The following is a 25,387-nucleotide window of genomic DNA, read 5'->3' as shown; positions in this document are numbered from 1 at the left end:
AAGCTATGTTAATCTTATTCTAACCTCAAGCTATCCGTATCTTTAAAAAGTGAAAGATTTTACAGGTAGGAACATCTATACTAATCAGATTATCTGCCAGCACTTGGCCGTCCTCCAAAAACAATTGAAAATCCAATGAATACTGTTAAATTTAATAGAGCTCTGCAGATTTACACCCCTGGAGAAACCAAACTATGTTCTTAGTGTTAGAAAGTCGGTAGATTTCCTCAGAGCTGTTAATCACAAGTGAGCAAGTTTACAAAGCCTATTTTTATTTTATTTTTGCATTCATTTTCACATTCAAAGCAGTGAGAATAGTATTTTATATGTAAGTAAAACTTATGGAATACAGATTATTCAATATTTTGATGGAAAACAACTTTATATTTTTTTTCCATTTTTTTCAAGCTAACTTGAAATACAAATGCAAATTTTCACATAGGGAATTTGCAACAATCCTGGAGAACTTTATGCTTATAAACCATCAAATTAATTACACTCACCAGTAGCCATAGCTTTATGTTGAGATAAAATATAGATCATAACTTTAAATAATCTTAGTAATTTAATTAATGTTTAATTCAGTACTAGATTAATACATATTGAAATATATTTTATCTATCCATTATACATTGTGAACACAATTCTCTGTTTTCCTCTATGCCTTGCTTCTATATATGAACACAAAGTGAGTGAACTAATTGCTATTAATTACACCCACTTTATATCGGTATAAAAATCTACTGGAGGTGACGAGCAGTGGAAAAATCTGTTCACAGAACATTGTGAACACAATTCTCTGTTTTCCTCTATGCCTTGCTTCTATATATGAACACAAAGTGAGTGAACTAATTGCTATTAATTACACCCATTTTATATTGGAGGTGACGAGCAGTGGAAAAATCCGTTCACAGAAGAGCACAACATACAGTAAATGAAAACTACGTTATCAGCATCTGTCTTTCCAGCTTAGAACAGCCACACCCTGCATACTTAACATCACTGGTATCTCTTCCCCATCAAGAATCTCACTCAGAAGAAAAAACAGGACAAACCTTATAGGAAGAATTTTAATGGTGTTAAATACTACTGAAATATTGTAAAACACTCTTTTTTTAGACTTGGGGTGCAGGCAGTTGGGGTGAGTCAACAGCAAATGAGCAAGAAAATAGAAAGTTAATTCGTGAAAGTTTCCGTTTCTTCTATACATCTCTACCTTAAGAATTGTGAAGACTCTTTAGAGAGGTGTTAGGTTTTGATACAGTGTTGTCACCCAAGTGCTGATGGATACACCAGGATAACACCACAGAATATCTATTAGCAGAAAAACAGAGATGAAAGGGATGCTCAAGCTAGGTACCCCCATGGGGCTCTGCAAATAAAGCTCCTTACATCTTCCTGCAGAGATACTGCTCTCAAGCTGATGCAGCACAGTAAACACCAACTTCTGTGTTTGGTGCTGTAGTAGGTGGCCTGAACAGTGCCCAAAGTTGCACAGAAGATTTGTGCCACAACTGGAAGAACAAAGTGAAACCTCATCTTGGTCTGAGTTTGGGAACTAAAAAGCTCATTAAGGAGTTTCTTTAAATAAAGGGAAACTCTTTCAAAGAAGGCTTTCACTTTGAGGAAAAAGCCACGATAAGATCCTAATACAGATTTATGGATATCCTGGCAGGGACTGTAAACAGTGCTGAGCCCCTGATCTGTTTCCACACCTCCACCCGCCCGGCAGAGTGAACCAGCTGCACCGTGAACCCCGTTCCATCAGGCCATCCTAGCTCCAGACTCAGACGAACCCTTACACAGATCAAGAAAAACACATTAAAGACTTAGCATGCTTGAGAAAGAGGGAGAACTGGAGGAAAAAAAGAACTAAACACAACCAATCTGTTGCTTTAAAGGAAAAATAAAATGCTCTTAACTTTGTCAAATGACAAGAAAATTTAAACCTCGGAAGCTCAGTAAGCTGTAGCTTGTCTGTTTTCATACAAAACTGACATAAACATTCCTAAAATGATTCATCCTGGCATTAAAAAATGAAGAGGAGTGATGACAAACACAGGCACGCTATATAAAGGTAGCCAAAAAATAGTAGCTAGACTTCAGTCTGACTCATAAGAGGTGAACTCTGTTATACTGGGCTACCCCTTGTTTTAACTAATGAATCGCAGAAGAAGCAAATTTCAGAGGAAAAAAAAAGTTAATCTGAGGAGTTACTCACACATCTCTGCCTCAAAGGCTAGGAGATTCGCTAACATGGCTCTGTTTATTTTCCTGGTTTGGGTTACTTTACAGATCAGATTTTGTCTAAAGCTTTCCCTGTTAGAGACTTGGCCTTACAGCTATCCTAATTTAATTGGCAGACATTAGGAGACATTATAACATCTCTGAATGTGGGGGAATCCTGTCATGATTTAAGTATCAAGGGTGTCTGGATGATCAAGGCGAGACCACCATGTCTTGAATACTCATTGCTTCAGCCAGAGCCCTCCTACTGCAGAGCTGACTCCTTGCAAGCAGCCCAGCTGCAGAAACACATCCCAAACACTTCTCCCTTTCGCTTTCCATTCCCTTATACTCCTTGTTATACAACCCCAAACACCTGCAGTCTAGCTAGTGGAAAAAACCACACCATAACACTGCGGGATGCTCAGGAAGCATCACTGGTCAGCTGCAGTGCCAAGAAGGATCATTCTGGTCATCTGGGGTCTAACTTCTCCTGTAACATAAACCACAAACCCACACCCACTAACTCGGGTGAGTCTGTAGTTCAGCATTTTCTACTTCAAACCCCGCTGTCTCAGTTGTTAAATTACTCTTAGTGTTCAAAACTTTTTTTTTTTTTTTTAGGTCCCAGTCTATGAGCTTTTTTCCCTTGGTTTCACTCTTGCACCACAAGAAAACACAAATCTTTACTGTAATGGATGTCTTAGGATTGTAAATAAACCCATAGCCAATTGTAAGTTCAAAATATATATAAAGCTGCATAAAATACATACATTGTTGAATAAATAATATGAAATTATTTGTTTTCTAATATGTCTGCAGTAGCCTGACCCCATAAGATATTTCTGCTATGGATGCACTACAAAGATATCCTTCTACAGACTAGTCAGTATTTCTTTACCTCTGCAGCTTCACAAAGGTAAAAATCTTGCTGACTACTCTGTCATCCCCAGCAGACACAGTACATTTCACAGAATCACAGAATATCACAAGTTGGAAGGGACCCATGAGGATTATGAAGTCCGACTCCCTATAACATAGTAAAAACCTTTCAATCCTTGCAATATTCAGCCTATATGATTTATGCAGTTCAAATTGCTAGCTAGTGGAAAAAACAAACCACAGCCTTACGGGATGCTCAGGATGCAAGACTTTATCCCTGAAGGAGCAAAATGTTCCTGCCCGAGGCTGCCTCTCCAAGTTCTCAAAGGGTATGGAGACACATTGCCAAGCAACACCGCACTGAGGGGACGACTGTACAAACAAGTAAACTGAATGGCACAAAAGGCTCCATCTTCACCATCCTTGAGAAAAAACTATGGACCATCTTCAGACTCGTGCTGACTGGCTCCCAGTGGTGTGAGGTGCTCATGGAAAGAACCATGAAAGGATCGATAGGTTTTCTAGTCAGAACACCAACACCCTGAGGAATGCCATGTCCCTCCAAACTACCCTACCAGCACACACAGTATTCTGCCAGGCTAAAGCACAGATCCCAACCACTCAGCTGGTCTTAATTTTAGGACAGCAAGAGGCAGGGTGCTTCATTTCCTTTAATACTTTGTCCATGTGTTAACTGGATTCATGATTAAAAGTTGTGCTTGGTTTTTTCCATTTTAAAGCTCTCCTGCACTTCCTAGACCTTTCTCTAACCTGACCTAGCAGCTACCCTAGAAACAGTACCTCTGATGGGAGAAAAAACATTTCTCTGCTAAACTCAGTAGATGCTTGTTACATATTGTAAATTTACTTTCATAATATCAGGGGAAAAAAACCAAACTGCTCACAACAGTGATCTGACACCTTCCGTTTAAAGTATCTGCTGAAGGAGGACTCAGGATTTAGTGAACTTGAATGTAAGAATTTCTGTGTTCCCTTGATCCAAAAGAGTCAAACTTCCAAGTTCAAATTAAAGTGAAGGTTTACTTAGGTCTCTTATACAGACCCCAAAACTATTAAGCCCAAAACCAAACCAAACAAGTCTAAGGAATTACTCAAGGCATCTGAAATATTAATCCATTCTATTTTTGTTTTACTTAAATTCTTTGTCAAACAGCTGGTAGATTTTCTACTTCTATGAAGAGCAGATAAGCTCTAGGGATTTCTTTAGCTTGCCAGCAAGATACTTCACAATATCTGCATTTCCCTAAATGCTCTGTAAATCAACTCATAAAGCCAAATTTCATAACCTTGTGCACAAAACATTTAACAAATCTTATTAGAATGTCATCATGTTAGATTTTGTTGTATTTATCTGTCAGTATGAACTTAGCTCTTGATGTCCTTATATATTTTTTACTCAGGCAAACTTCCAACAACTTTCCAATTTTTTTTCATGAAGTATTTCAGAATTTGGCCCCTAGGCTTTTCCTGTTGTGGATAGTTTATTTCTCAAGTTTACAGTACAGGACATGTGTTTCACCATCATCTCCAGTTTTGCTTCCTGCACGGTACAAAATATCTTGCTTATAAGAAGCTCAGAGCTAAATATTCACTGCTAGACTGTTCACACCTTCACCAATTTTAAATGAACTATGGATTATCCAGCACTAAAGACCTTAGCTCTACAAAACACAGTTTTTCTCTTAAAAAAAGAAAAAGCGTTCCTTTTAACGTTGTTTATACTCATGTATTATTTTCTGACAGGGCATCAATACCAAAACTATAACTGTACAGATCAGGGCTATCTGTTTATTATCCCATCATGCCTAAATCCAGACACCAAATGGAGTTAAGTAGAGGTGTGGAGGTAACAAGGAAAACTCAATCTACAAAAAAAAAATCAAAACAAAACATAACAAAAACCTTAAAGGTAGAAAATGTATGAATAAGTACTAGCTCTGAGACATTTAGGTACAGTACTATAATTTGTGATTACACACAGAAACCTCTTTCAAGTAATTCTACCTACTCTGAGAAGATTAATGGCCTTCAGAGTTTCTCTGCCTGGGTTTAGTAATTATTACTTTATAGAATTTTAATTTGGATACTAATCAGACACAGTATTCTTCCTCAATAACATGTATTTGGATTTTTTCTGTGGATCTCAGTATCGGTATATGAAAACTTGTCCTCTCCTCAAAACTCAGTTTTAACTTATTAAAATATGTGCACAAACTGGCACCCTAACTTGCTACATGTCACAAATGACATAGCAAGGATCTGACCACCCATGTATATGAGCAGAGAATTCAAGTCCCTTCAGACTTTTAATTTTCTTACTCATAAGGAACTGTATGTGGAGAGAAAGGAAGAAAGACATCACACTACAAATCCTCCTATGTGATCTGCTTCAAATTAACCATCTGTGCAAAAACACGGAGAACCAGCAAAAGGGCAGAACTTCTTAGAGCTTTTTATTACCAGACACTTCCAGCTTCTACTTCAATGGGATTTAAAAGCAGATTTGTTATGCAGCACTGAAGTAGGGGAGGTCCAAGCACATAACACAGGAGACAATTTCTAGTTTGGAAAAAAGATCTACCTGTTGTTGGTAGCGGATCTCTGCTTACCAGAACTAGGATCTAGACATTGAATGAAGAGCCAGAACTCTTTGGAGGATCTGAAGAAGCAGTCAGTCATGCTAATATGATGCAGATATTTCATAAAGTCCTGGAGTCTGAAGGCTGGGATCTTTGTTTTGGGTTCTTTGTTTTGTGTTTTGGTTTTTTTTTCTTTATTATCTGCCACTTCCATGCCACCTGCCTCTATTAACTCTATCTCATGAAGCTACTAATCAGTGGGTATGCAGAGTATGTCTTAAACAGAGGGTCAGAGAAAGCTCAGCAAGAGTTTATGTAAGTTACTTGTGTCCGAGTATCAACATGAGTATCTTGGGACAAATACATGTGTTAATTTAAAAAAAAAAAAAAAAAGTCACCTAAGGACAACTTCAATGCTAAACCAGTATTAAATTGAAAAGACAACAAACATCAAGCTCAGGATATATATATCTTGGAATGATAAATGAGGTCCTAGACAGCTTTATAGATATCAGTAAAGTCCAAGGACATTTATCCAAAACATTTAAGGTTGCACTGTTCACAGGAGCAGAAGAGGTGGTACTCTCTCTACATAGACAGTCAGCTTCTTACAATGTAGATAAACAACTTCACATTCAGTCTTTTTTCTTAGTAACAGGTGGCTTTTCACTTGTTTTCAAAAGGGATTCTGGATGCTTGAAGTGGAACTGCAGGATGGGAGGGGGCATCCTACCAATGGTGCTGGGTCAAGAGAAACAATGGAGAAAGGAACTAAATCTCCATGTCAAGTCAGTGAAGGTTGACCTACAGAGCCAGAGCAACGCTTTTTCTCTGCCTGAAGAGTCCAAGCTTAGTAGGCTAAAATTTATTGTTTCATCAATTCCAATGAAATTGATTTCTCTGAGATCCAGGGTATCAATATGGATTATGTGCTTGAGCAACTCCAATGAAGAAAGGAATTGTGGCAGGGTCACTGAAATCACTAGACAGGAACTACTGAGTGCAGAATTCAGTTCCTAGAAACAACTAAAGACTCCCTCTTCTTCAGCACCACAGCATCTGAAGAGAGATTCCCTAGGACTAACTCTAGTGCCTTCTCTAGTCAATGCAATAATGTGACTTAGAGGATTTAAGTTTGGCTCCTGCTCTGAATGTCTCTTGGAAGAGTCTCTCGCCCTCATACTATGGAAGTACGAAGGGGCCAAAAGCATTCCCCCTTGTCTGTTTTGCACGATGTAAGTGCCCGCCTAAAGGAGGTGTTGTTTCAGTGTCTACATATAATGCATAAAACTCCGACATCTCATGTCTTCAGTGCTAAAGTAATATTTCAGAAATCTTGCTATGGTGAAGTGTCAAAATACTTGAAATTATAATTAATTATACACACACAATTGTCAGAAATTAAAAAGGACAATCCCTTGAGACCCAATATTCCACCTGAAAAAAAAACAATACTATTCCAAATAGCCAATCTATGCTGTTGCTATAACACAGAACTTAATGAATCCTTTCCATCAACAGTTCAACTGCAGCAAAGAGGATACTGCAAACTGACTCACTGAATCGCCACAGCATCTGCTTGGCTCCCCTCCATAGCCACCACTGTAAAAGGCAGCGGTGAAGAAGCTTTGATGAAAGACTCCATTTACTACTGCATGTACCATCAGGACTAAGTTCTCTTTTCTCCTCAGAGGTGATACATCTAGTTTAGAGATGGTACCCACTGAAAGAACAGTTTTGAACAGTTTGCACTGTTCTACACATGGACCAGAAGGAAGGATTATAAACTTTGAGCTATTCAGACAGCAGTTTAAGTGAGCTCTGAATTCACACCACAATGGCAGAACAGTACCTCCTACCTTTGTGCAACGTAGATTTCACTTCCAAGGGGAAACAGGGGCATGACAGCAGCTAGTGACAATCAAAACTGTCACAAATTTGGGATAACAGATCATTTGATCCTGTATTTGTAGATGTATGTTGCAGAGCAGAAATTTCACCAAACCTCAGATCTGAGCCATTTAGAAGAATTCACCCCTTGGTTTTGTCCTTATTTCAAGGTCTGACACAGTCTAAGTTCCATGAAGTGATGTAATTGTTTCCTACCTTCTTTTGCCACAAGGCAAGCAACACTACTAAAATGACAAGATTACCAAGCTTTATGAGGTGCTGGGAGTAGACATCAGACTTTTGGTAGCCAAGTTGTCTAAACTGCAGCTTGTGAGAGTTAGTGGCTTGCACTGACTCTGTAGCAGACTCAGCAGAGACCACATGAAAGGACCCAGCACATCTTCTGAAACACTTAACTTCTGCAATACACAAGGTTATTTCCATGTGGCTTACTGCCAATCACTGCATGCCCATGAAAGAAATTCCAAAAACAGCAGAAAAAGTTACTTCTCTTGTAAGACACTAATATGTATTCTAAATGGGAATCTACCTCTGAAGTAATTCATTAGCAAAAAAAGGAAGCATGCAGTCATAAATGGTCAGTACTATGGTTTCACGCTGCTGCAAATAATCTGTAGTGTAGTTAAGTGTCTTGAAAGAGAGGGAACTCAGTAGCAAGTGGAAAACGTATGACAGAGATGGAAAGAAAACCAATGTTATTGTAAACTGCAGGCCCTAGTCTCTTCTTGTTCATACGGGTTAAAATGAAGAGCAACCAGAATGAAGTCAGAGGAAACAAACGCTTTACAAAATGTGAAAAAAAAAAAAAAAAAAAAAGGAAGATTCTCCATAAACTAACCTTTTTTCTTAGTTTTGATATGAGGTGAGACTTAGTATACTTATATATGATCTTAATATATATATTGTGGATGCCCCACCCCTGGAGGTGTTCAAGAAAGGTTGGATGAGGCTTTGAGCAACCTGATCAAGTGGGAGGTGTCCCTGCCCATGGCAGGGGGGCTGGAACTAAATGATCTTTAAGGTTCCTTCCAACCCTAACCATTCTATGATTCTATGATCCCATGATACTAAAGAGTGGAAGCAATGTTTTGGATGTATGACCTGTAATGAAGGACCAGCCTTACTACTGCAAAGTCATACTATTGCTAATGCTTGGGGGTTTTCTTTTGGTTTTGTGTTTTTGTTTTTTTCCAAGGGCTTTAAAGATTGCTATAAAAAACGACACTTAAATCCTATTCCACAGCAGATGAGTTCCACAATTTCTTCCACAGAAAAGTAAAGAAATGTTAGTCTCAGGAAGCAGAGCACTAAAGAGAAGACTTCTGATGTTTCTTTGGATTGTTTGATCTCCAGACTATATTGTACACTTGGTCTGAAAGACAAATCTCCTGAAAAGAGTTCCCCAAGTGGAAACAGACAAAAATTATTTGTCCCTTTACAAACCCTCCACTAAAATATTTATTTACAGAAATTCTTGGAGCTAGCTGTATTCTGCTCAGATTCAATTGTAAGATCCAATAATATCTAATAAGTAAATTTGACATACAGGGCATATAGGACGGAAAATGTTACTTCCACTGTTTTACATAGCATAGTAACAGCTGTGTACAGTTATGTATAGAAACCAGTGAAAGAAGTAAGGCAAAACATGTTAAAAAGAAAGGATTTTGTTAAAAGTGAAATCAGACAATGGAGCACTGAAGACAATATGAAGTGAGCAGCCCACTATTAACTACCTACAACTGGCCAGCAGGTCACTTGCAGGAATCCCAGACGTTAGGCCATCCCTTCATTACCATTCCCACCCTTTCAATGGATAACAAAGTCAAAGAGTCACACTAGTGAATAAAAAACAGTGGAAACACACTTCAAAAATTGTGTTAGAAAATGTCAGTTTCTACATCAATCATGACAGAAAATGGGGATCTCTGAGTGACTGAACTTCAGTGTACAAGTGCCACTGCCAGCAGGTTGAGGGAGGCAATCCTTCCTCTTTATTCAGCACTTGGTGAGGCCGCCAGTGGAGTACTGTTTCCAGTTCTGGGCTCCTCACTACAAGAGAGGCATGAACATTCTGTTGAGAGTCCAGCCTAGGGCCATGAAGATGGTTAAAGGCATGAAGCATCTCTCCTGTGAGGAAAGGCTGAGAGAGCTGGAGCTGCTCAGCCTGGAGAAGGCTCAAGGGGACCTTATCAACGTGTATAAATACCTGAAGGGAGGGTGCAAAGAGGATGGAGCCAGGCTCTTTTCAGTGGTTCCCAGTGACAGGACGAGAGGCAATGGGCACAAACTGAAACACAGGAGGTTCCCCCTGAACATCAGGAAACACTTTTTTTCCTGTGAGGGTGACCAAGCACTGGGACAGGTTGCTCAGGGAGGTTGTGGAGTCTCCCTCTTTAGAGACATTCAATAGCCATCTGGACATGGTCCTGGGAAACCAGGTCTAGGTGGCCATGCTTGAGCAGGGGGGTTGGACAGGATGATCTCCAGAGGTCTCTTCAAATTTCAAGCAGTGTGTGATTCTGTGATATGAAGCCTTTGACGGCAGAGCCAGGTCACAGGCTAGCAAAGAACCCAGACTGGCAGCTCTGAGTTCAGAGCAACACGAGTTTTGCCTCTCCAAATTCCCATGTGCATTTTGCACCAATTACTTCTGCTCATTCCTTCCATCAGCAGGGGGAAGAATGCTGTCAATTGACAAAAAGGAAAAGAAAATAAACGCCACTGCACACATTTCTGAACAATGCCTACCTCTTTATGCTCACTTGGTTGCGATTCAGAGCTCCCTCTGGCTCTGAGTGAAACATGTGGGACCTTTGCCAGAGTGCAACAGGAGTGGGTTCAGGCCCTTTATACAGCCTTCCAGTGTTTTCCTTCACCCCGGCGTTATGTAAGAAACTGAGCTAAACTGTAAATATTACACAACCTTGAAAAGGGAAGGGACTAGTAAGATATCTGTATGACTCCTTCATGCTGACTCACCCCTTCCTTTCCACTTTTGCTTACAGTCTTTGCTTGGAGCATAAAGATATGTCTGAACTAGTCATTTCCTGTCTTTTAAGCATACTCCAAGGCACAGTGAGATGTTTCATCAGCTTAGAGAGGACACTGCATAGAGCCTAAGCAGGACAAGTGTCAGGAAGAAGGCTGCAGCCTTCCCCCAGCTCTGCTGCAGTCACCACGGCACTGTGCTTCCCCGTGCTCCTACACCAGCCCAGAAAAATGACCCAGGGATTATCACCATCCAACAAAAGAACCAGCAGTAGTGTTCCAACTTGCTTGGTAACTACAAGTAGGTCAGATGTGAACAGAAAAAATACTGAGTTAAGCTATTGCCTACACACTCTTTAAGCACAGTCCCACGTCTGGCATCATATTAAACAAGAAAAAGGTTTCTAAGCAGGACAGCAGCCCAAGGCATGCTCTACGACCTAGAAAGACATGTGGAAACAACAGTCCCCTGCTTAGGCCGGGCAAAAAAGATTGTCATAAACCTAGACATTTCAAATCCTCATTATGCTGTAAAACAGCCATTTACCCAATAACAGCATTTCTCCAGCATAGTTGGAAATACCAAAATATGTTTGTGGCAGTAAAAATGAAGCTCATTGTCTCAGTGGTAACTTCATATCTTGTAATAGTTAAAACACGGATGTGATCTCGGAAGGGTACGCTGTTATGCTGAAGGATCTTGTAATAGTTAAAACACGGATGTGATCTTGGAAGGGTATGCTGTTATGCTGAAGGACATAATTGTATTTTAAAGTGTAAAGCCTTGAGCATGAACAGAAATTGACTGGTATAGTATTACATACTTAAAATATAATGCATTGTGCATGAGTGGAAATTGATAGTTCTAATGTTACATATTTAATACACAACTGTAGAATTACACAAACTGTAATTCATCAGCTAGATTTATGTATGGGAAATATACTGCACATTATCTGAATATAAATTAGTTATTTATATTCACTAAGAAGACTCAGACTTCACGAGATCTGTTTTCCATAGGTCCTAGATCTAGAAGTTTTCATGGAAAAATCATTTTTCATAACATGCATTGTTATCACATGCCATTTTAAATACTGGATGAAATCCTCAACTCAGGCAAAGAATCTGACTTAATAAAACATCCTATTCAACTTCATTCTATGATCTAGCCCAGCAGGCCCATGTCAGCACTCTCATCATAACAAATAAGAAGTTTTGCCAGAGAAAAGCCTACTGAACCAGGCCTAATATTCTTTGATGACACTATTTCTGGAAATCTGAATCACACGATCCATTGTTTTAGCAGTGCCCTAATGTAAGAAAAGTAAATCTTTATAAGAGTCCCATAGTTCCCAAACTGTGCAATTACTACTAATAATCAAATAAATACCATTGTTTTAATTTCCACTGAGATGGAGAGTGAGAAATTAAGAACATGATGTTTTGAGATTAATGTTTAAATAAGATGTGTCCACTGGTATAGAATAGGTCTAACTTTATTAAATATAGCTATTCTCAGGCCAAATGAGTGTAAAGATCAATCTGAGACCTAAGCTAAGTTCCTCAAATTTATCTTCTGATCACTAAACTAATAAAAAATATAAAGAAATACTGACTGAAGCATTCTGCACAAAAAATCAGCTACTATTGCATCATATTTAATGCACACCATTTTTCAGCCTTGTGTATCTAGTGATCTTCATGCCCTTTACAGAAGAAAGCCTTAAAAATTGCCTACTGGAGTTAACAACAAATAAATAATACACGCCTCTGCTTTCTGCCAGTAAAGTGAATAGCCAGAAAAACTTTGCAAAAATCAGGCTATGCAAGTGCCAATATTGCTTCACCAAGCTATACAGAGGCAGCTTCCCTTAAGTGAGATTCAATCCCAGATTTACAGCACAAAATTTATTTTGGGTGGAATTTAGTGTGGGTTCCCCTGTGACAGTACTTGCCTCCTGGCTGGGCATATAGATAAATAAATTAAAAAACAAAATAAATGAATGAATGAATGAATAAATAAAACCACCCAACAAAACCAAGGAATTGAAAGTGAACAGGACCTGGTTGTGCCCTCTGAATCTCGGGTAACAATAAACATCTCAGCTGTTCCATAGCACTAGGTACAACTCAGTGGGATATAATCAGTCCAAAGACAAGAATCAAACATAAGTAGCACTGCCCACTCCTGAAGAACTTCACATATGTTTATATACAATTTCACTTTATTCCAACCTGTCTCCAGGGGGTCTAGTTCCCATTCTAGATCAATTGATCTGAGTAAGTAATAATCCCAATAGTTGTATGACTTCATTGGTATATCACTTTAAGTCACCATTTTATCTCTCAATAGAAAAATAAAGCAGAAGACTATTTTAGAAACTTTTTTTAAACTTGATGCTTTCTAACTTTGGAAAAGGTAGCTGCAGGAACATCTTTTCATTAAATAGGAAAGACAACAGAAAATTATTTATAATTTGTGCTCATTCTACATTAAGGTCTACAAACATGGCTGAAACCTCCGTTATTAAACAATGATCAAAATCACATGGACTTTATTTATTTATTATTGTTTTTTGCTTATGGAAGACTTTGAAAAAAGTTACCATTAATATTTTCTCAGCAGTGGAGAAAATTAAATATGTATTGAGTACTGTAATACATAATAATCATGCTATTTCATATTCATTGGTACCGTAATAAATGAAGCATAAACTCTTCTGCAGGGAATTCTCACCTTGAAGGAAATAAAGGCCATTTGCTTACCAAATATAAGTAAAAGGGAAAGTACAGAAATAAATCATATTTCTTACCATTGTAAGGGTGAATGGATGGCTTTCCAGTGCGGACACTCTTGGACAGTGTAGAATAACATACTGAAACAAAATCACCCAGAGAAAATAAAATGATAGAAAAGAGATGTTAAAAACATTCACTGATGGGTTAGTACAAACAAAGTGAAAGTCATCCCCACAGACAATGCTACATGAACTGCAGTGATTTTTTAAGGGCCCATTAACTCACCTGACCAGGTCTTGCTTTAAAGTCATCTTTCACCATCCTTACTTCCAGGACATTGGAGGGATGGCTTATCACAGAAGTTATGGTGACTGGTTTATTGCTGCGGATGTAGCGGTACAGCCTTTCCACACAGTACAAGCACAGAGGTCCAGAAATCCAAAACCACGTCTACGGGAGAACAAAAATAGGTTACCTCAAGGACTTTAAGTTTGTTAATTTTGAAACTACATGAGAACTCACAAGACCTCATTTCACATCTATTGTGGAACAGTGTTTTGGTCACAAATAACCTCCACATCTCTCTATGTGCAGAAATCCATGTGCATTATGGGGGCTTAATCAGTCTAATAGGCAGCATCATCCACAAGCAGAAACAATTTCAATCATAAAACTCATCAGGACCAAAATGCTAATGACCTCGTTTGCAACCATGTTACTCTGGTTTTACATAATTAGATTGCAACTGGTTTCAGCAGTGGATGAGAGAGTACATACACTGCTTCAAAATCTAACAACCCAGAGTACTATAAAGCTGGTTAACCTTTACAGAAAAAACACTTTCTGTCTTGCAATATTATTTGACTATCACTTTATTTTAATCATCTCAGGTACAAGAAAAAACTCAGAAAGAAGCAATTCTTGTGCTAGAGAATTTATGCTTATATTAAGCTAGTGTGAAATCATAGACAAGGCCACTTCTGAATCATGATTCATTACCCATATGGAAGATATGTATACTAGACAAATAATGCCCTGGAAATGCTTGTTTCTCTGCACTGATTAAACAGGGAGCCCTTGGTGACTACCTCAGATGGAGACATTTGCCGCTGCTCAGCTAAATCCCATTCTAAAAGTCAATTACTAACAGCTTATGGCAGAGCTAACTACTAATTCCACATCTGCTCAGTCATTCTAGCCATGGCACTGAAGTGCCCTCAACCCTCATCCATCTTCCCCTCCCAATTTTTGAAGTTACACATCAGCATCTCTTGCAACTAGCGGAGTATTTAATTTCCTCAGGCACCTCTGGCCTTCAAAAGTGCAAGACCTCACAAGACCTGAGGCTATTGTTCTTTTGACTTGGTATCACTAAGTGCATAAAATACTTCCAAATACAAAAAAAATCCTAAAATAATGTTACAAGCTGCCAGGAGAACACTGAGTGGCTATTTCTCTCCATGGCTCTTTTTTCCCATAAATGGCTTTAAAGTAGACATCTTAAGCCCCAAAGAAGACTGTTTGATGGCCTGTGGGTCATATAGAGCCAGATACATTGATGCTTTAACGTAGACATCTTAAGCCCCAAAGAAGACTGTCTGATGGCCTGTGGGTCATATAGAGGCAGATACATTGATGCTTTAATTCAGGAGTATTACCGCAACAAAATACAAATCCAAAGAACTTTGTTGGAGGACTTCAGTGTAGAATTGAGTGTTTCTTATTACGATTACATGCTCTATAGCAAAACGGGTTCCCACTGCAGCTAGTAAGGGACATATGTGTTCTACACAAAAGTTATAACAATAACAAACTCCTGTGAGGTCCATCATGGGACCACCTTGAATGGTGGGCCTTGGACTTGTGAACTCCATATTCCCAAACTTCCTCAGGCTACTTGCCTATACAGCCCAGTTCATCTTTTCTCAAAAGAGAAAATCTGGACAAAGAAAAAGCTGCTGCCACAAAACATAAAGAAACAAAAGGAAAATGAAAAACAGAAAAAGAAAAGGCTTTTCTGTCCCCACTGTCATCACACTCATTTACCCACGCCACATATAAAACAAGCCTGTCTGAAAACAACAGCCTATACAAAGCCAAACCACAACCAACTGCAACCCAGAAATGAGTATTAGGACTTGCATCCGCGTGGTAAAAAAGAGAACAAATGGAGTTTGATTATTTTAATTAGTTACTGCCACACAATGCTTACAAAGGGACCTTATGAATACGTTATATAAATGTTTGCTCCAAAGTGCTACGCTGTAATTTAAAGTCACATTTATAGCAAGACCAATACATCACTTATCGTGTCGTACAAAAAAGAACATTACAGCCAAACTCTTGACATTTTTCCACCCTATTCTATGCACCACATTGTAATGCAGTGCAAGGTTTAATACAGATTGCTTTTTTCCCCACCAAATCTTTGAATGCCTGAAAAGGTTTTAATAATATTTTCCATTATTAAAACATCTGGTCTGGAAAAGCAATAATTAGTGGTCATGGCTGACTGAAAGACTTGGCATGGTTTGTAATACCTGAAATGTCGGATCATACAGACCTCTGGGAAGTGTGACTGGAACTTGGGTTCCTCAGAACAAATTCTCATAAAGTTATTTTGTACAAAGGGTTCTGCTACTGGTAAGTCCTCTCGGAGAGGCTCAGTAGTATAGTCAGGAAACGGCTCTTCAAAATAGTTTGGCACTGTCATATTCTGTCGGAGTGTTTTGTTAGGATTAAAGCAACCAGGAGGGTGTTCCTCTAAGTTGGTCTGGTACTTGAGCACTCCCCTACAGGAAAATAAAAATAGCAAGGACATTGAAGCAACAGTCAAAACCAAGCAACTTATCTCAGTTCAAAGAGGGTTTAAGAAAGCAGTTACAAGGCTCATGTTCTGTAAGAATTTCTATTCCATTTGCTTTCAGGACTTTCAATGAGATTGAAGCTTTGCAACAATAGGACCTTCTGTCACTAGAGGCAAGGTTTAACTTTTCCAGCTCACTTGGCACTCCACCACTGAACAGCCTCAAGCTTAATACTGCTTGAAAGGGGGAAATATTATGGGAGCCTTGAAAAAAAATTAAATAATCGCATTTCCAGTTTAATCACACCCAGGCTGTTTTCACTCATGCTCCCTACAGTCAGCAAGCTGTTCTTTAAGGCAGTCTGCAGCAGAAGTGGCCTAAGTTGCCAAATCATAAACTGCAGGAATATTCCTGCTACTTGGTGTTCTTCAGGTGTGCACACAATGGTATAATTTGTGCCTTTGAATATTATCTTGTCAAACAGATAGAAGGTAAAAAAAGTCCTGCAAGATAGCCAAGGAAACTCTTGAAAATTATTTTGTGGAGTCCATGATTGTTTTTTTTAAGCTAAAGTTAAATTTATAGTAAAACAAAGTGAGAACTTTGCAGCTGCAGCTAGAGACTATGAAGAAAGAAGAGGAAACCTGAGACACTCTGGGATATCTCAACACATGAATGAATCATTGAAAACAGGTAAGAACCGATAATACTAGTAATTAAATTCCTCAGAAGTACGACTTGCCTCCAAATCTGGACTTCATGACAGTAAAACCACAAGGAGGAATATTAAAGGAAAAAAAAAAAAAAGGGCTAAATGACAGCTGTACAGGATGGCACTGGGTGTGAAATAAGGCACGCTGACAATGTCTGGTGAGACACGCTTTCTGAGTGCTAGGCCACAGGGTGAAGGCTCATGTCAAGTACAAGATCAAACATGAGGTGAGGACACATGCTACCCCCTACTCTCCCCAACATACACATACAGCAGCAGCAGTAACAAAGTTTAATTCACAAGAAGAGAGAGAATCATAGAATCATAGAACGGTTTGGGTTGGAAAGGACCTTAAAGATCAAGTTCCAACCCCCCTGCCATGGGCAGGGACACCCTCCACTAGCCCAGGATGCTCAAAGCCTCATCCAGCCTGGCCTTGAACCCCTCCAGGGATGGGGCATCCACAGCTTCTCTGGGCAACCTGGGCCACTGCCTCACCACCCTCACAGTGAAAAATTTCTTCCTAATGTCTAGTCTCAATCTACCCTCTTTCAGCTTATAGCCATTACCCCTTGTCCTCTCACTCCACTCCCTGATAAAGAGTCCCTCCCCATCTCTCCTGTAGCCCCCTTCAGGTACTGGAAGGCTGCTATTAAGTCGCCTCGGAGCCTTCTCTTCTCCAGGCTGAACAACCCCAATTCTCTCAGCCTGTCCTCATAGAGAAGTAGGACATCTGCAATATTCCCAATTTAAATGGGCTCCAACAGGCTACTGGCAATCTTCCCTACTGAAATGCAGTCCTGACAGCTAGTAACAAGCCTCCCACATGGTCCCGTGAATAACATACAGCTTGGAAGCTAAACCTGCTCACTCTAAACTCCACATATGACCCTGGGAGAATCACTTGGGAAGTTACATCCATGCTTCCATCTGTATTTATTGCCCGATCATGCCTATTCCTTGTATCTGGCATCACTGCTAGTCATCGCATATTTGCAAAGTGAGAGATACCCCCAGCATTATGCTAGTTCCCTGCTCCATAAATATTATGGTGCCTTCTGGATCTAGCTGGAAGTCACAGCACATGCAATATATTTCCAGTCAACCTTGTGTGCATGCCTACCAGCTGCTCTCACAGCTTCTCTGTTCTCAGAACATCCCAAAAGAGGATTCAAAGTTTTCCTTGAGACGTGAATAGCTCAACTGCAAACATGAGCATCCCCTCCAGCAATCTCTAGTTTGTTTAAACTATTACAAACATCCTAACTGAGTGGCAAACTGGGATGACAAAGCTGCCTGTTTAAGAGCAGCTGCAATGACTCCCATTTCTGAAGATGTCAAGGAAAGGCAAATTGTCTTACACACCCAAGATCAGTTTCCAGAAAGGTTGAGTTCTGCACAACTCTTAAGCCTAAAATGTACTGAATAAATAAGTGAGGATATAATACTTGAATGCATAAAAATCAGTGTGTGGATGTCAGTAAGTAGGAGACAGACATCTTTAGCAAACAAAAATGGGAGAGACAAAAATGTCAAGTCATGAAACTGTCCTATCGTCTGAGCAACACAGCATGCAGTCAGTTCGCATGGGCATACAACAACCTCTGCCCCAATTTTCCAACCCCAAAATAGAGACAACGTTCACTTCTGGCTAGAGCTGGAAAATACATATTACTATTTCTTCAGATTTTCATGATAAGCTAGAGGTCAATGGTTCTCAATGTTTTTATAGGGAACTACACTGCTCCTATCTTCCCATACATCTTCTGCTTCTCAACTCAAGGCGGGTTGCTTGAGGGTTCTCCTAAAGGTCAATGTGTGGGTGGAATCTTAAGAAGTTTCACCTTTCAGAAGACAAAACATTGGATAACTCTGGTGACACTTATTCTCAGCTCCTATGAACCAGCATATCCCACTTAACTCCACAGTAATACCAAATTTGGATCAGCTGAGGATCTGGCTCTAAATGTTTCATATGTTTTATAACTCCTTATATTGCTACTAGAAACATCGAGCTTCTGTTTTTATATAAACTATTGTTTGTTGTTGCTATTACTGGCTTAAAATATAGCTAGATTAATGTAGATATGCATCAAGCCTTAAAGCCACTAAAAATATTTCAAAGTCACATTGCAAGAAGTACAAGAGCAACAAAAGTTTTTAAGGATAATTCCCTGAAATATTTTCCTCTCCCTTAGGGTAGGGATGAAAGAACAAAGCAACAACATATGACAGATGAATCATGCCACTTTATATACTGCTGAGAAGTGCTTGGCTACCCTGAAGAAGAGGATACTGTAAGAACATACCTATAATAGTTTGAAACAAAACAAGAATCCAGGAATACTGTGGAAATACTCAAAAGGAGAGACTCCCAAGAGAGATAAATCCTCACTCAGTATGCCTCCACAGTCCAGCCACAAGAAATCCCTTCCTCTGCAAAGTAACTGGCCACGTGTCTGCAAATCTCATGCCAGAGAAAGAGACATGCCATGGGGGAGTCACTTGGGCATCTAAGCATGGATGTCTAAGCTTCCTTTATTCTCAGAAGAGATCTTCTAATCAATAAAACCAATGGAGCCCAGAAATCAATCTAGCTCGCTTGAATGTACATCTTTGTAACAGCAGGTCAGCTGAAGCATTCTCGAGGCTCTATTGACTGTATTTATCAGAACTCATTAGACTGTAATGGCAGACAGACACTTAGAAAACATGTAGAGACCTACATTTAGGCATCTTAAACTTCAGCTGACTCCCACTCTCCATGACTCATTCTTCTCTCACCATTAGCTGACACTCGATTATTTTAGCTTCACACTGAAAGCCTTTCCAATTCAATATTAAGGAGGCTGCGTACAAGAAGATGCCTGTTTAATGCTTGGTGTATTCCTGCAGCCTTTGTTTGCGAACTACTCCAGCTAGACTTCTTCCTTCATGAAGTGGCAACATGTTTAGGAAGACAGTGGGCAAAAGATAATACAGGGAAGGAGACGAATTAAACTGGACATGAAAAATACTCCAAAGGCAACCACTGAAACAGATAGCGTAGGGAGGCTAGAGGATCTGTCACCAGATGTCTTCAAGAAGTTAGACAAACACCTGTCAAGAGTAATTTAGGAGAAGTACATCCTGCCCCAGGATGAGGAGAACAGGTTAGATCCATCTTCCCCAGCTACGAACAAGAGCTGTGCCACAGCAAACGAACAAAACAAAACAAAACACAGAGAAATGGAATTGCGTCCAGGAGTTTCAATTGTTTTGAACTCATCATTTCAATTCACTAGATCTCAAGCTGCGTTTGTTTTGTTCAAGAACATATTCCTACCGTGATCTCGATAGGCCTCATTACCTTTCCCTGTTTACTTTAAGCTGTGGTGCTGCTTAAGTGGTCACACAGACATTCCAGCACCCCGTGTTTCAGTAGATGTTTGATGACATGGAGAAACAAACCTTGTTCAAATACACCTTCTCTTCCCTATACCAATCTGTGCACCTACATACACAAAGGAAACTTCAGAGACGTTAATGAACCAGATTTTCACACAGTATAACTCATGGAAGTTGCTTTCCCTTGCAGCAGAGCTGGGCTTGGTTGTGCCAGATACAGACCTGACCATCAGCTTCATGGCACATGAACACTCCTCTCGTGTTTGTGAAAACTAGAAAACTACTAAATTTCGTACCATAGCAATGAGAAAGAGACAGTTAGGGAGAGACCATTACTTCCCTCTCCGTAGGAGTCAAAATGGAAGGTAGAGAGGAAAGAGAAAGGGATGAGCAACTTTTCTTCGCATCCTCCTCTCAGCAGCCAGGTAAGAGGGGGCAGAAAAGAAACAATAGAGGTTTTCTTGATTTCCCACTAGAAACTGGTAAAATGGACAAGGAATAAACTTGAAAGTGAAGAAGTTTGTGCTAGCTGGCCATAGTAACGCACAATTCTCCAAGATACCATCTCAATATTATTTAAGTAATAACCTGTTGAAAAACTGAAGAGCATAGCATCTTGTCAAGAAGCTGGCCCACTGTGCACAAGTGAGCTCAGGAAAGGCAGTAATCAAGGGAATTGCTCTTTCTGGTTGTGCTTCAGGAAAAGGGACAGTATTTTCCATTTACTTACCCAGAAACATGCAGCATCAGCAGCATATAGAAGACAAAGAAAAGGTTGTGTGTATACCAGAAGATGTCATAGTTTGAAACCCTGAAAAGAATAAACCATGGTTCAATGCTGTTTCACTCAGATGGAATCACTGCTAATTACAAGCAGATCTGTGCACACAGGACATCATTATACACCACGTAGTCATGTAGAACAAAGCCCAGTATGTATTCCTACAGGCACACTGTACTTGCAAGCAATTAAGTGTTGCAAAGAACAGGTGACCGGCATAGGAGAAAAAGCTGAGAAACAGAGATGAAGGACATAGAGCCAGTAAGAATTGTTCTCAAATTAGGAAACTTCACTGCTTTCATAGGTCCTACTTAGTCCGTATCAGACCCTTATAGCTCGAATAGTTCTTCAGTCTCCAGGCTCAAAACTCAACCTCTTTACAGTGACTTCTTGCATTCTCCCTGCCCCAATAGAGGGCTGTGATGTTTAATGTGTCCCTAATGGTACAACATAGAAACAGGTAGCACAGAAGCATAGACAGTAGCAGAAGGGCCTATGGGAAAGGTAAATGAAACTTGTGAGGGTAGGGAGTGGAAGGAGACATAGTAGGAAAGGGAACTAGAGCAAAGAGGCAACAAGAGGTCAGGTAGCAAAATTTTCAGCGCAGGAGGCCACATACAGTGGAGCTGATGGTCTTGGGAGGAACAAGAACATTACCACTGTGAGGATCAGGAGAGGTGAAGGGGAAAGAGGACATCCTTTCATCACTAATTTGTTAGGTAATATAAAAAGAACCAAGACCAAAGCAAACACCCATCTGGAACTGTTTTCTGTTAAGCCTGTTTGTTTTTTCTTGAGTAAAACAGTCACCAAAAAACAACAACAACCAAATGGTTACAAAAATACTCTACTTCATAGCACACAAACACCTCTCACACTACACAGCACGGTAGGAGAGTCCCTTACAAAACCAAAAACCCTACCCCCATTCATAAGCCAAAACAACTATTAAATAAAAAACAACCTTAACTCTGAGAATAGTTTAAGAAGCTACTCCTTCAACATAGCTAACTTTTTTCAGTTTTCCCTCCTACAGCCTGTTACATAAACAGCTAACTACCCTTGCTTCAATACGTCTGAAATGTACACTGTATTTATGTCTGTCAATACAGGACGTAGTTGTTTTCTTTCTCGAGACAAAAAAAAAAAAAAAAAAGTGATATTCTAAGGGCCACCAAAATAAAACCCAAGCAAGGCCAGTTCTAAGCAACCCAGCAATAGCAAAGGGCTCTGAACCCTGCCCTTCATCCTGCCATCCTTCCCCCATTCAGCACTACACCAGCACTTTCTTCTCCTCGAGGCTGCTCAGACCATTTCTAACTACCCACATCCTGGGAGGCATTTCCTTGCAGTCACTCCTCAGTATCTGCACAGAGTTGTGGGAGCAAACAGCAGTAAGATCAAAGTAAAGGATGCTGGTGTGAGGAGTGGAAGCACAACGAGAAGGTACCAAAAGAATAACATTTACCCCCAGACCCAAAACAGGTGTTGGAGCTCTGGTTTAATTTGCTACAATACTAAAAGTTGCACACTGAATTAATTTTTGTTGGATCTTGAGCACTTTTTTCAGAATGCACCAATTTTTCAAAATTTCAGTGACGGAAAGTCAACCCTAGTTTCTGAAGCGTAGTTTTCAACAGCTGTTTAAAATCACTCTGCATTTCTTGTCTGAACATGTCTAAATGTCGATCTCCAGCCAGTTGAGCATTTTATTCTTTCAGCATTTTTTTTCTATAAAATCCTGGTTCCTCACATGTACCAAGTTCCTCTAAATGTAATCAAGTCCTCTCAACTTCACCTCCTTAAACCAAAAGGATGGAGATCCTTGAACCTCTTACCATGAAGCACATTTTGGAACTTTTTAATAATTATGTATGTCTTACTTCTGTTTTTCTTAGACTGTATCCTACAGATACATACAGTATTCTAATACACTCAATAATCTTCCTACATATGTTTTTACTGTCCTTTAAAACATTTATTACTTTATTTACCTTCTTCCTAGGGCTTAAAATAGACATTATTCACAGAATGAATGCATTTCTTAGTCCTGAAAATTTGAGATCAAGTTGAATATTTAATTTTGGTTAACCTGTTTTAGAATTTTGCAGGTGAAGACCTGCAAGAGTTAACTTACTGAAAAATGTAAGAGGAGATCGCCAGGCTTTAAAGGGACCCAGTAAGTAGTGCAGTTTTAGAAAAATATTTTTAAACCTGTTACAGCAAGTTTTGAAAAGGAAGATATATGTGGTAGTCTACAAAATGAAATTGAAGAACAGATTATTTGGTTACAAAAATAAATGGCATTGGAGCAGCTTATATTTTAATGTTCCTTTAAATATATGATTTCCAAAGCCACTAATAATTGTATTCAATGGAAATACTCTTGAACAACATTAAGTTGAAAGTTATCAGAAATGTCAACATTTATTCACAGGATTTGTTGTATTTTCTAATAACTTCATAACTCTTCCAACAAACAACCACTGAACAAAAAAATGTTGGTCTAATTCTTGGGCATGACACAGAAAAATGTAGAAAATTTTTCAAACAATATTCACTTTCCCCTTTTAAAACATTAGCAGCTAATTCAATCCTCCCAATACTTATTCACACAGTTTACTGAACAAGTAAAGGCACGAAAATAGCAGGATAATCACGCATAGAAAAATTTCATGAAGAACAGACAAAGGAAGAAATTATTAAACAGGTCACTGTGCAAAAGCAGAACAGATCTGAAATCCAGCAGAGAGTAAAATAGTCTCTGAAATACTTTTTTAAAAGCCCAGATTCTGATGGGCAGTGAACATTTGCAATTAATTTTCCTAAGACTATAGCATGAGCCTAGCCATTATAGGGCACATGAGAATCCACAGGGAAAGGGATTGAAAAGGGACAAAAAGATGCACATGGAAGCTTGTTTCCATAGGAAAACACACTATAAAGACAAGCTTGAGCCATATGCCTGAGGGAGAAGCCAGAATAAAATTTCTAAATAAGAATTATTACTAGAGAAACAGGAGATGCAGATGATCTCTAAGGACTTTGATTCTGCTGGCTAGATGGCAGAAAGACAGGAAAGCACTGACACAGTAATTGAACAAGGAAATAACAAGCATGTAACTTGGAAAGATGGAAACCCTTGTTGCAAGAACCTCAAAATTATTATTTTCAATAATATGTTTGTGACTACATATATTTTCCTAAGTTTCCCAATCATTAATAAATGCTGTTATTTTAGAATTTATTTTCTAATTTATCTTGGCCTTGGAGAAAACAGGACTTTGTTCCGGCTCACTGCTGTAGAGTGAAGTAATTGTTTCATTTTTCCATCTTCCCAAAACTGGCTTTCTTTTGCAAGCAGAGCCATCTGCGTGGACTATGTAATGCACAGCCATGACTGACATGTTTTGCAGCAGTCTTATCCTGCACTTCTGTAGCCTGCAGTTCCTCACAAAGGTCTCATCCCTGGAAGTATCTTTGTCTACAAGAAGTGCACAAGTATTTGCTGAACTACTTTCTCGAACCAGCGCCTGATAACATTGCTACTCAGGAAAGACAGATTAGTTCAACAAAGTCCAAAACCACCTATCGAGCTCACATCAGGGGAGCACTATTAACATCTGAAGATAAGGAATTAAAATATCCTTCAGTGTTTGCTGAATTGAGATGATGTATTCACATACTCAGTGTTTGCTTCACCAGAGACTGCTATAAAAATCAAGGGGGTTTTTTTATATGCTTCAATTGCGGAATCCAAGCCTTAAAAAAACTACAGTGTTGGGCTAGATCCTCCGAGGTACTAGTCACTGAAATCTACTATAACATGTGTTCAGTAATGTTGGGGTAGAATGTGAACCCATTGGAGGACCAAACCTTTAGAAAGCCCAGTGGCTACCCTGAGCCAATACTGCATTGCTGTTTCAAATTTATAATTGACACTAAAAAAGAATATATCTGACAACCAGAAGCAGAGCTTAAAGAAGCAACATTCTACTTAAGCAGCACAATTCTGTTTCGGTTTGCTTCATTGCTGGGGTTTTATGGTTGCTGGTTTTTTTACAGTTTGTTGTTACAATTAATTGGTGAAAATAATTAAGATAAAGATACCATCTTATTTTACTTTCAGTGGACTTAATTTATGCATTGGACAGAACTTTCCGTGTGCTTAGCTTTCTGCCTCCTTGTACAAACAGGAAAAAAGAACTATTTTAATTTTTAAAGGTCTAGATTATTAATTGAGCTTATTCCCCAAACAATATTTTTCCTGAAGGCACTTCAATCAGGTTTTGGAATTTTTTGAATACAAAATTCACTGTGCTGATTTACCTGCAAGTTAGTAAAAAAA

General features: G+C 39.2%; 1 protein-coding gene across 1 annotated transcript in view; it reads right to left on the bottom strand.

Annotated features, from left to right (window-relative positions):
* The window catches only part of NOX4 (NADPH oxidase 4), a 50,323-nt gene that overhangs the window by 4,981 nt on the left and 19,955 nt on the right, over positions 1 to 25,387 (bottom strand). The window contains exons 7-10 of the mRNA XM_010078712.1: positions 20,989 to 21,069; positions 15,916 to 16,144; positions 13,638 to 13,802; positions 13,427 to 13,489 (exon numbers count right to left, since the gene is read on the bottom strand). Coding sequence (XP_010077014.1) covers positions 13,427 to 13,489; positions 13,638 to 13,802; positions 15,916 to 16,144; positions 20,989 to 21,069 — 538 coding nt within the window. The remainder of the gene's footprint in view (positions 1 to 13,426; positions 13,490 to 13,637; positions 13,803 to 15,915; positions 16,145 to 20,988; positions 21,070 to 25,387) is intronic.

Source organism: Pterocles gutturalis, unplaced genomic scaffold (assembly GCF_000699245.1).
Source record: "Pterocles gutturalis isolate BGI_N339 unplaced genomic scaffold, ASM69924v1 scaffold12248, whole genome shotgun sequence".
NCBI classification, from domain to species: domain Eukaryota; kingdom Metazoa; phylum Chordata; class Aves; order Pterocliformes; family Pteroclidae; genus Pterocles; species Pterocles gutturalis.
Note: the sequence above shows the minus strand (reverse complement) of the source record. Positions and strands in the feature narration are given on the sequence as shown.